Here is a 13,397-nt window from a genome sequence, read left to right as displayed (position 1 = left end):
TACTATTATTAAGAGAGCGCAAAAGTTATATGAGATAACCAATTTTTGTTTCTTTCTAGAAAATGTCACTGGAGATATTATGTCTCAACATTGCCAAAACCTCACTGTTGCACTTGACAGCTGTGCTATGGAATCAAACAAATGACTGTATCTCTGCATGTATTATATTGGCAAAAAAACTTTACCAACGTTCATTAGGATCATGTGCAAAAGTCCACATAAAAATTTCATCAAATTTGTGATGCTCACACAGGAACTTCTTCTAAAATTAGACTATTTGGCGTGGAGTGGCTAAACTGCTAATGTGATGAATAGGACAGGAAAATGCATCTATTTCCAGCAAAATTAACGTTTAAAAACACGGATTGGGAGCTTTTTGATTGGAAAGTTTGGTTTTGCAAGAAATTCAACAGCTTTTTTTCTTGAAATGGCTGCTGTTTTCTCTGTTTGACTGCAGTTAAGCTTTCAACAAACAACTGTTCTATTGAGAAGAGTAGCATTTGCCTACCAATGTACTGAACATGTCTCTGATTTAAGATGTTCTGGACGTCATCTGCCTTCTCCCGCCCAATCTGATGATTATAAAACCTGCAGAATATTAAGTGCAACCTTTCGTGGGCACTTATAGCTGTGCCATCCATGCTTGACAGTGCTACATATAGAACTGACAAGGCACTCAGCACAGAAGTAACTCTAATTTAATGCCAGGAAAATAATTATGGTGCAATAGAAAAACGTGACAGATCTTGTTTTTCAATCACTATAGTGCAGAGTGCAAACATTATATAGTGGCAGATGGCCCCAACTGTAAACAAACTAGGATTTGGACCACCAGGGGGGAGAGGAGCAGAGTGTGGAGGAAACGGACCACAACTCCCTCTCGCAAGGCAGCAGCCTACACCCTTGTTCTGCAAAATCAGAACTGACAGAAAGATCTCCAATAACTTTAACAGTTGTACATGAAATCTATGACAGACCAGAATTAATTGTTTCATTCATTTCAAAATAAAAAAACAATAAGCAATGCATAACACAAAGCATTTGAGTACAGCTACCATGCAATTGTTTGTTGAGGTTGGCACAGTACTGTTAACAACATAATTCAGGACCGAACTCTAGTGGTATTTGATGCAACCGCAAGTTGAAACATCCATCACCTACTAATTTGTCATGTTAAAGTATCAACATCATACTAACTTTCGAAATTAAGCTAACAAACAAATGTTCATGTTTCTCTCATATAAAATGCTACGTTCACAGCTCAGTACTATGCAGCATGTATCTTAACTAAGCTATTTAACTGCCCATGATTGCCATGGCACCAGACCATCATGCAAACGATTTCTTAGAAACATTAACCTTCCAAGTCAGTATTGTCAGATGATGTACAAATACCAGTAACTGAAAACTGCTTACATTTTCAATATTTATAAGCAGAAAATAAAGTTAGTATATACTATCTCTAATAAGATTTTTCATCTGGAAATAATTCACTATGAAAAAGTGTCTATTAGATAATTTTGTGTTTCTGCATTTTGAGGCAGAATTTGCACCTACTTTGCATTCATTGTAAAACACAAATTTTTCTGAGCCGTAGTTATGACTGACATTGTAAGACAAATGAATTCTTGAAACATTAGTCACTAAATTGATAGTTTGCTTTTGGCCTAGTACTTTGCAGTTGGGATAGATGTTGCTCACAGGTGCAAGTGCTCCCTAAAAGAATAACAATCGGCAGCACTGTAATAAATATTTATCTTGCTAAAAATGGTGTTCATTTAAATCTATTGGTAGTCTACTTTAACACAACATCCCTACTTGTTAGTGTGAAAATGTCATTGTCATTATAATAATAAGATTGTTAAATATTTAAGTGAACCAATTAATTTGCACTTTTAGGTCATGAAATGTCTTAGACAGACAACAAAACTTGGAAACTGTTCTGGAGCTAAGTATAAGAATTTTATTCATTTGTTTTACAGCTTTTACACAAAATATTTGACTCTGATTATTTCCTCTGCTAAGCCAGCAGACTTAGAGGACTGCAAATCTCCATATTGCATTACTAAACCAGATAAATTTAAAAAAGTGCAACTGGATCTATTTACTAAAATATAAAATATATTTTATACACTATTCACTTTTGCAAGAATCCAATATCTCTGATGCGCCATTAGTCACATCACTGCCAGACTATTTACCTTGTATCTTTCGCCAGTTGCAAAAAAAGATGTGAAAAGGTAAATTACCTTTTTCTGGTTTTACATGGAATTTCAGCAACTTCTATTCTTGCGTGATTATAATTTCTTCTAAATGATTTGATGATGATGTGACTTGCAATGAAGTACACAAGCAGTTAGTTGTTAAATGTTATACAGGGTGAGCATGAAGTCTTTCCCTGATTAGAAATTTTCCGAGGAACTATGCTAGATACAACTATATGGTTCCAGAGTGGAGATTTCACTCTGGAAACATCTCCCAGGCTAAGCCGTGTCTCCACAATATCCTTTCTTCCAGGAGTGCTAGTTCTGCAAGGTCTGCATAAGAGCTTCTGTGAAGTTTGGAAGGAAGGGGACTAGATACTGGCAGAATTAAAGTTGTGGGGGTGAGTCCGAGTCATGCTTGGGTAGCTTAGATGGCAGATCACTTGCCCGTAAAAGGAAAAGGTCCCAAGTTCGAGTCTCAGTCCAGCACGAAGTTTTAATCTGCCAGGAAGTTTCAACTAAATGGTTTGTAGCAGATAGTAGCTTAATTAATATTTCTTTAATTTTCATTTATTTCTTTAATGAATATACTTCCAAATGTCTATACAGCTTTTGCAAAGAGCAGTTTAACTCAAATTTTTATGGATATACTTCTACATGTGTTCTGACACAGCAGTTTATTTGCTTTCTCTCCCTCTCTTGTTAAATGTACTATAATAACAAAAATAATCAATTATTGATAATATAATGTAAATGGACAGATAAAAAAATCTACTCACCAAGCGAAGGCAAGGGAATACACACACAAAAAAGATTTAAATTTCACAAGCTTTTGGAGCCAGTGGCTCCTTCTGGCAAAAGAGTTGAAGGGGAAGGAAGAGGGGTGAAGGAAAATGACAGTTACCACCCTTTGCATGTCAAATTTTCCCTCCCATACAGCCTTGGCATTCGAAGCAAACGTATTTGTTCGGATGCAGACTCTCTACAGCAATACACCACCACTCTCACTTCAGCCTTCACCGAACATAATTATCCCAACAGCCTCATCCGAAAGCAGATTTTTCTGGGCTGTCACATCCAATCCTGGTACTGCTGATCCCTCTGCAAAACAACTTTGTAGCACACCACCTGCCACCCAGTATTCTACTGGTTTTGAATGTGTCAATCAGCTACTTCAACAAGGCCATGACTTCCTAAAATCACACGCTGAAATGAGATCCATTCTGTCTGAAGTTTTGTCACCACACCTTGAATAGCTATTTGTCACCCTCCCAATATCTGCAATATCCTTCTGCATCCATCTCCCTACCCTATGGCTCCTACCCTTGTGACCATCCCCAGTGCAAGACTTGCCCTATACGCCCTCCTACCACCATCTATTCCAGCCCTGTAACTGACAAAACACATACTATCAAAGGAAGAGCCACCTGTGAAACAACACGCCATATACCAGCTGTTATGTAGACACTGTTCAGCCTTTTACATTGGCATGACTACCGCCCAGTTACATCAGGATGAAGGGGAATAAGCAGAGGGTGTATACAGGTAACGTACAACATCCTGTTGCAGAGCATGCTGTACTACATGACAGTCATGACCTCGGTGCCTGTTTCACCACACGCCTTGTTTGGTTTCTTCCCCTAGACACCAATTTCTCAGAACTCCACAGATGGAGACTAGCACTGCAACATGTCCTTGGTTCTCACCACCCACCTGGCCTTAATTTACATCAATTTCTTCCATCTCAGCACTTATTCACAGTAACTACTCCTTTCTTCACTCTATTTCAGTTTTCTACATATTTCATTTTCTGACTTGTCTATTTTTCGCCGTTCCCCCTCCCACCTCTGTTACATACAATAAACTTTTCACTCTTATAAACCCGTGCACAATGTTTTAGTAGTAATCTCTGTCTTGCATATTACTAAGTCTTTCACCTTTAAGCTCTCAGATTTTCAAATCTCATCTGGTGCAGTCCCCAACAATAAGTCTTTCCTTCTGATCTGGTCCGGTAAGTGTCCCCTGATCCAGGGTTCTGGGTGACTTTTCCAAACTGTACCCCTTTACCTAAGCCTCTCCAGCCCTTTTTTCCTTCACCCCTCTTCCTCCTTCTTCAATTCTCCTGCCAGAAGAAGGTGCTTGTGAAAGTTAAATCCTTTCGTGTGTGTGTGTGTGTGTGTGTGTGTGTGTGTGTGAGTGTGTGTGTGTGTGTGTGGTGTTTCCCCTGCCGCTGCTTAGGGAGTAGATTTTTTATTTTTTTATGTTTAAGTCTGTTCTTTTACATTATATTGTTACAGATAGTCTAATTTAGGAGTGCTGTTGTCACACTGGCATCTATGCAGGAGTAAGTGTGACATGCTTTGTGGCTTCACGAAACAACAGTGTCAAATGGAGGTCTGAACACATCAGACAGGCTGCCAGTATTAGTGACAAAGCAAGAAGGAGTTGACCTGGAGCCCATGATGACACTGTTGGCAAACATGTGGAGAAAAACTGAGTATCACCTGAACTTTCTACGGGTAATGAACAAAGAGCATGTGGAAATGGATCCATAAAAAACTGTATGGGCTACGGTACCATTTGCAACAAACTGCATAACTGTATCTAGAATAGTTCATTAGAAATAAATTTTTGTAATAAGGGACAGACTTTTGCTCATCCTGTATGTTTTGTCTAATATTGTATGTTACTTTTTGTTTTAGATATCCAGAAAACTGGGCAATGGATCACATCTAGTCACAAATGCTATGGCGCCAGAAGTAGCAGACTACATCTATGATGCCAAAGAATAAATATGGAAGAGTATCAAAATCTGTGTGTTCATTTTATTCATGTGATTGTATTCAGCTAATATATGAGCTTACTTATTTGGGCAAAACTGAATTTAAAGTATTTAAAAAGGAGCAGAAAAAGAGAGCAGATAGCCATGATACCGTAAAAAAGAAGGAAAATTAAGATATTATTTATCACAATGGAAGCTATTCCAGCAGCATATTCTGAAATAGTATAGCATATTTACTTATTCTCGTGGTGATAGTCTCTAACAGCATCAAGCAATCTGAAAGCTTCTCCAAGAGGTGCACGAAAACCATCAGCAAGCACCAAGTCATCAGCCCATGGACACACAGCAGATCTTACTATTACCTGTCAATTAAAATTATAAACAAATTAACAGAAAACAAACAAAAATGATAAGGACAAGAACATTTTACATTCTCTCTCTCTCTCTCTCTCTCTGTCATAATATACACGTAACAATTATTCCTTTTATCTTAGTTGTTGAACATGCACAGATTTATACTTGTCCGAGGAGAAAAATATATGCGAGAAGAATTAAAAATAATGATCTGAGATGAAATCATAAAACAGTCTTAAAAGCAAGGAGTTGCACACAAAGTGCTTGTCCTAATAGCCACAAAAATGAGATAGCTAATGTTCTAAACCAAACAAAAAATTTTCTGACATAAAGGTAGTACTTGTCAAAGATGAGTGCTTAGAGTTGTGAGATTTTTCCAGGGTTGTGATTCCACATTTCTCTGAATCAATTTTTGGTGTATGTGAAAGCATGTTTCGCTCATAGCATAAATTAAACTGTCTTGCCACTTATTTGTCAGTTACTTATGACTGTTCCATGTTTAGCTAGGACTGAAACCAAGGTAGAAACACACTTGGGAAATTTTGCTGTTGTTTAAGAAATAATACTTTTACCAAATTTAAATCACAAAATTCATAGCTCTACAGTCAGGGATATGTTCTTATAATCAGAGATAGTAATACCACTCTCATATGTCACTAAATTACATTACAATGTCATTATAATTCTCTTTTTGATGTGACTATTGTAATAAAAATAAGAAACGTTACTACAACGCAAATAAACCTAACTCCAATAAATAAAATTCTTAGCGTGAAATTTTGAGCAGACAAATACACACCGGATTAAATCCTACTTAGTAAATGACTTTAACTATAAATTATCAACATGATTTTTTTAAATACAACAAAATTCTTCATGGAATAAAACAAAATTGTCATTTTAAATAATTCTTTGGTTGATAAAATCATTCTTTTTTTCTTCATTTATTTAACAGGGCAATAATGAGTGGATTTACTTAAACCATTACTTTTCTACTTTCATTTAAATGGCTGACAATCAAACATCTTTGTTTACATGCCTACAATGACAATGCATGTGACTCCATGTTATAATACTGCAAAGTGCTGCAACAATGGATCTGAAAATTGAAGATGGCTGTTGATTTCCACTGAAACTGATAACTGGACAAGCAAAATTGGTGACCGACAACCAGTCAAATAAATGTGATACTTTTTCATATTGCTAGCATAAATGCAACACTGTATTCTTTTGAGATGGCTGCATCAGAATGTAAATAACCATATGTTCCATCTAACATAAAAGTGCCCTAAACTGCTTTAAGTCATCATTCTTGAAACACCAACATTTTCTTATGAGAACGAAGTCTTTCACGGTGGCACTGTTGTATAAATATTCGCGGACTTCTTGCCACATCAATTAGGGGTAAAATCTCAAGCTTTGGATCATTACCTCCATTGTCTTAGTCAGGAGCAACTGACTGTAAAAACTGTTGCTGTGGTGGCCTTATATAGCCCAAATACGGCTTCTGATTGATGAATAATTATGTCATGCTGTTGCAGATGGTGTCAATATTTGCACTGATGGCACCACTGCTCCTGCCGTAGTGTGAACATTGCAAAAAATATCTCTGATTCTTCTCTGCATCAAGAGCTCACTTCCATGCACCACTAAGATTATATCTGCTGTCACGGTTGAAGATTTTCTCACGTATTCTTATTTTTACAGTCCATTTTATCACAGAGTTCTGGTTTGCAGGAGTCTGGGAAAAAACTTTTATTTCATCAAACAGTACTTTATGTAATCATGCGTGTTTTCAGCAACTGAGATTTCTCCACTTCTTCATTTTTAATGTGTCACTGATGTTCTGCACAGCGGTCAGAAATGATGCGGATGGACTGACCGATGTAACTGCTTCCACACTTACAAGGCATGTTGTAAATCCAAGGAGAGACTGGCCACACGGCACAGAAGCACTTCCAGGAACGTATGAACAGTATGCACCCAAACATCCAGTTCATTGTTGAGACAGATAAAGAGAGAAGGCTGCCATTTTTAGATGTTTTGGTACCATGAAAGTTGTGTGGACGTCCCAGCTACTCAGTGTACTGTGAGGCAATGCACACTAACTTACATCTCAGCACCCACAGTTTTCACCATCCAGTCCAGAAGACAGCAGCTTTAAATACGCTACAACACAGAGCAAAAACTCTTTCTCATGAGGACCACTTGAATTTCAAAATTTATCACCTGAAGTATGTTTCCCAAAGAATGGCTACGGGTCACATGGCAGGAAGTCAGTGTTCTCCAAGAAAAAGAAACATGAAAATTTTGAACATTCATGTGATGAGCCATCAACTGCATTCCTTCTCTTATGCAGTGCTACATCCAGCAAAATAGGTGTATCCCTGGAAAGACGAGCTATCAGATCTATTTTACGACCCCTAAGAAGATAAAGGATATGCTAACCCTGTCAAAGACAGTCTTTTTTTCCTCCTCTTTTCACTGTTTTAGTCTTTTTTCAGACATATGCTAAAATGTGTTTTATTTCGTGTAGAGTAGGGCTCTTCCCCCAAGTCTCTTCCATCACAGTTGCTGGCTGATTGAAAATCATGTTCAGTACCTTGAATTTTGTAGACAGTTAAGTAAACAACTAGAATTTCATTTTTTTCCCCACATAAATGACTAACTCTAATTAATATTAGGATCACAACATTGAGCCAAAGCATGCATGGCATTAATCATCAAAAAACTAATGAACTCAAATATACTACAGGTGATGCACACTCCACGTAAACTAGCCAAGGCACATCTATCCTGGTTATTTGAGATTATAAAGTAAATTTAGAAAGCAAATTACAGGCTGTTTATATTATCTTTGGGATTACATAAAAAATAGCAGGTGTGGAATTTTTAAAGGCTTGGACAAAACCAGGAAGGAGTGGTCATGTTGTGACCACAAACAAGTTCAAATCTGAAAGTAGGGTTATGAATGAATGACATCCCTTAGCACCAAAAGAACATTAGTTGTAAACAGTCTGCTCTGGCGAACATTGAAAACAAGACAGACCAAACCCATCTCCAGGGCGGAGAGTAAGTCTGTTTGTAAAAACTTAAATTAGTCCACAACATGCAAATATTACAAACATAAGAAATTTCAAGAATGTTCGAGATATGCTAAATACTAAATAACAAATGTTTTCTGGTGATCACATCTGAAATGGTGGCTTGCAGTACGCAAGCCAGTGACATTACCCACTACTCTGTATTGCATGCAGCACAAATCGTGGTAACATTTTCCAAAGTAGCATTTTATCACACAATTTTATGTATGATAATTGATTGTTTGCAATGACAGGATTTCCAGCTTTATACAAAAACTGGAAACCATGAAAAATTTGAAGGTTTAAGTGAAAAGATAAACCCGTCAATCTACAAAAGACGAATTACATGTTAGTGGCACAGAAAGATGTCCCAATTTTAGTTTTCTTACCTGATGAACATAAAGTAATGGCGTTCCAGAGAACCATCGAGGCAGTTCAGAGTTCTGCTGAGATGACGACAATGGAGCTTGAACATTAGAGGAAATGAATGTTTTGTTTCCTACTAGTGCCTGAGGAACATTACCTGGTAAAGGTAGACTCAGCAGTGGGTAACTTCACATGAAACAGAAAAAATACATTAAAATATTGTTAAAAATTAGTTAACAAATATTGAACAACAGTAAGCAATAATTCATTTTTAGAGACAATACAACAATGCGCCACCACAATGAAAAAATTATATGGGAATCTTCTAGATGAGAACAATTGAAAGGATAAAATTCTCTCTTGCTTCCATCCACATCGTGTGATTTAAAATCCACAAACTTGCAGTCGTCATCCACTGTCAAGTGGTGACTTGTCTTTTGATTGCTGCTTCTGCTTCCAGTGCCTCCTGTGACGTCACTGGCGCTCGCTCCAAACCCATATAAGGCAATGTTTTCATTGCGTGCCCGCTTCATCCTTCCAACGGCTGTGTCTCAAGCCACAGGCCGCCATGTTTACTGAGGGTGTTGTCACAAATTTTCATCTCTATCACTTCTTTTGTTACACTGTCCATGTAACTGTTTGCCTGTGTAGTAACAAGTGTCTTTTCAGATGCAATATGATGACCATTTACTAGAGCATGCTCTGCTACTGCTGATTTCTCAGGGTTCCAAAGGCAAAAGCATCTCTTATGTTCTGCACAGCGCTGTTGAATAGTATGTACAGTCTATGCAACATAAAACTATCCACACTCACACGGTATTTTATATGCTTCTGGTGTTATGAGGCCATTGTCTTTCACAGGCCTCATGAGTTGTTGAATGTTTATTGCAGCTCTGAAGACCGAATCTATTTTATACCTACTTAGGTGCTAGCTAATCATTCCTCGAAAGGGCAAAATGCAAGCTTCTTTGAGACCTCCTTGTGGTCTTTCTGCTTGTGTGTTTTCGGAAAGGTGGCTTGCAAAATTTGGCACTTGTTGTCCGTTGTTCCTGAATACTTTCCATAAATGGTTCAGTTCCTTCAGCAGGTTTTCAGTGCTTGAGATGGCTTCTGCTCAATGCACCAAGGTCCTCAGAACAGAATTTTTCTGCAACAGATGGCGATAGCTGTTAGCATGCAGGTATCGGTCCGTGTGACTGGGTTTCCGACAAACATTATGGCTGAGACAACCATTTGCTTAACAGCGAACAAAGACATCAAGGAGTGGCAAGGCACTGTCTATCTCCACCTCCATCATGAACTTGACATTGTCATTGATACTGTTGATGTGGTCCAAGAATTCACCCAACTTTTCACATCCATGACACCAGACAACAAACGTGTCTTCGACGTATCAATAAAAGCAACTAGGCTTTGCAGGAGCCATTTCCAGGGTAATGTCCTCAATGTACTCCATAACACAGGTTGGTTATAAATGGTTAAAATACTGACCACCACACAAAACATACGACAATGTCAGAGTAAGTTTAAATAAAGCCACAACAGTATCATCAAATAACTGGGAGAATAGATCTATATAATCTTTGACAGGAACATACGTGAACAATGAAACCACATCAAAACTGACGATAGTATCTCCTTCTCCAAAATGCAGGTATTATATTCGACTGATGAAGTCTGTCATACCCTTGATGTGGTGCACTCAATGACCGACGTGTGGAGTAAGGGGGTTGCCAGATGTTTCGCAAGTCCGTAAGTTGCAGATCCAACAGTAATCACAATAGAATGTAGATGTGTATTCTTTTTGTGAGTGTTTGTAATACCATACAATGTAGGTGGTCAAGGAGCCTGAGGGAGGGTATTTTTAATGACATTCTCTCCTAGTGAAGACCTCTTGAGAAGTTCCAATGTCTTCCTCATTATTCTGGATGTTGGGGTCCTTTCATAAATTCTGATTATGTCTCCTCCTCCAGCATCAACCAAATCTACACAACATAGTCAGCTCATTCCATACCAATGGCTGCATTTAACATGTTCAAGGTTGGTGACTTGTATTTTGAAAGAATGTGATGGCTTCTTGCAAACTTTCTCCAAACCACTTATTATGTCAGATGCTCCAAGGCGATGGTGCAAAATTATGTCCCCTTTTAAGAGCGGACATGGCACCTGACATCACTGTTTCTCATCATTTTGTTGACAACGGCATGTCCTGTTTTCTATTCTGCTCCACGCTGTTGCTGTGAAAGCCAGCTAAATTTCCCTTTCTGCCTTTGCATGGTTGTCCTCTGTGATGACATTTGTTGTGTTAGCGTGGCTGCTTCAGTCCATTCCAAATCTGAATCTGGGAGCGACTCTCTTAGCTGCAGCTGGATGGGCATTAGCTTGCCACTGTTTGTGTCCAACTGCCCTCTGGTGTGACGTATCCTTTCTTGCAATAGGGCAAAACTGACATGACAAAATATTCTCTTGGCCATGGCAGTGCTGATACGGTGACTCATGAAAGCAAAACGTGGAATCTTCTTCTCTCCACAGCACCATCGTAGGAAGGCTTGAGAGAATTTTATTGGCACATATCCCCGTGAAACTCCACATCTGCATAAAACAACTGAAGGATGTGTGAAAAGAAAGAAGTGTATTGCCCCCCCCCCCCCCCCCTCCAATGCATATTTGACTCATCTGAGGCATTTTCTGGGTGTAGTTATCAAGTCATCTTAAATAAACATCATGTGCTCTATTTTTCACCTAGTTTATTAAAAGATTCTGTGGGAGACACTTTCTTATGCTCAGCAGGTTTACCAAAACATAGGTACTTACACTTACAGCCAGTTTCTGCTTAGGTCTACTGTTTTTCATGTCTTGCCAACTATCATTCATCACAAACTTACATTGTATTTTGAGTCACTAATCTCAATACTTTCTGCTTTAATCGAATGGGACTACTATACTCAATCGGCAGACTAGACCCAGAGTTTAAAATGTTTCCTCTGCCGAATTATTCCATCTGTAAATACTATTCCCCTAAATATCAATCCTCTGCAATATCTTACATGTACTCAGCCGCCACTGTAATCCAAACTGCAAATGCAAACTGGGAAGTCACTTCCATATGAAAACCCCACTGTAATTGCAGGACTACATCAACATGTGTATCGTGCACAAATGAACATGCGCACAAAAATGTCAGTAAACAGTGCCAGAGGTCCAATGTTGTTTTAACACTCAAATGTGTACAAGGTATTGTTATCACATGTATACAGAGCCTGTAAGAAAACACTGCCATCACATTATGTAAGTGTTAGTAGTGCCATCTTTAGCTTTTTCCATAATTACAATTGGTATACATGTATGATATGCATCAAAACACCCGTAGGAGAAAATCCTGTTACATATCGATATTGCCACACATGAGTGACCCATTTGGCTTTATTTCATTTGGACTGAGTTTGTCTAGACTATGTCAGCATTAGGGGATTTTCACAAATGGACCCTATAATCAATCTCGTTACCAGTTTGCAGTGATCTGTGACCGTGAAGTTCTTTCAATAAACTACAATGTCTAGAATAACGAGGAATTTGTTAAAATCATTCAAAGTGGATCATTATTTGTACAATTAATTACAAATGGATGAGACTAAATACAATATGTCGCTCCAAATAATCTCTCCAATGATCATAAGAAAAAGGGCACAAATATGAAACAAGCCATGACCCTGAACAAGAGATTACCTGCTACATATTTTCAAAGTGGGAATACCCATAAGAAAGTGAAATTAGCTACAGCTATTTCACCTCATTCTATGGGGCAGATAAATTCTGACACCTATCAAATTAGTCTGTATTGTCTACAATAGCATATCAAAATAATTTTTTCTGTAACATATTTTTGGTAGTTCAATACTACAAAACTATAAAACAATTTATAATTAATTATTCCGAAGCCACAACCAATGTGTATGAACTGGGCTTGCTTGTCATGATTTTCCTTATGCGTCATTATTGTTAACTGAACCAAAGGAGATGTAACATACTCTAATGACCGTTTCCTTTTTTGTTGTTTATGGAGTATCAGCTGTATGATGAACAACTACTCTAGAGGAAGAGTTAAAATTTTGCATCTCTAAGGGGCCATGCACATTCTCTTTGAAGTGGGCCTCAATAAAATTATGAGGTAGTTATGGTTTTTCTGCATGTAGTGTGGGATGGAGAAAGGCTGTTTCATTCATTAGGCTACTTTTTCTACTTGGTATGCTTTTGCTTCTGATCATCTGAAAGTTGTTGATCTGTACAAGGAAAAATGGTTATTGACTGTACTCACCTAATGATCAGAAAATGGATCACTATGGTATGCCAAAAACAATAATAAATATAAAAGCCCATCCATAAAATATTAAATCTGTGGCTGTTACTTTAAGTGAATGTATCACAATAATTAAATACCAATTTTAGTTACTGTTATGCAAATCAAAGGTGGAGGGGAGACAGGAAAGGAAAGGAATTATTGATGTCAGTTGCAAAAGGACGTACAGTATTGGGGAATCAGGAGCAGCAAACAAAAATGTTTGCTGGACCGAGATTCAAACCCAGGATCTCTTGCTTAGTGGGGAGTTG

General features: G+C 37.9%; 1 protein-coding gene across 5 annotated transcripts in view; it reads right to left on the bottom strand.

The window, feature by feature from the left end:
* Positions 1-13,397, bottom strand: part of LOC126332472 (sterol regulatory element-binding protein cleavage-activating protein) — a 298,242-nt gene that overhangs the window by 232,136 nt on the left and 52,709 nt on the right. For all 5 annotated transcript variants that reach the window (XM_049996613.1, XM_049996609.1, XM_049996612.1 and 2 more), the window contains exons 3-4: positions 8,813-8,975; positions 5,224-5,348 (exon numbers count right to left, since the gene is read on the bottom strand). In XM_049996613.1, coding sequence (XP_049852570.1) covers positions 5,224-5,348; positions 8,813-8,975 — 288 coding nt within the window. The remainder of the gene's footprint in view (positions 1-5,223; positions 5,349-8,812; positions 8,976-13,397) is intronic.

The sequence above is a fragment of the Schistocerca gregaria genome, chromosome 2, assembly GCF_023897955.1.
Source record: "Schistocerca gregaria isolate iqSchGreg1 chromosome 2, iqSchGreg1.2, whole genome shotgun sequence".
Taxonomy (NCBI): Eukaryota; Metazoa; Arthropoda; class Insecta; order Orthoptera; family Acrididae; genus Schistocerca; species Schistocerca gregaria.
This window is presented reverse-complemented; position numbering and strand designations above follow the sequence as displayed.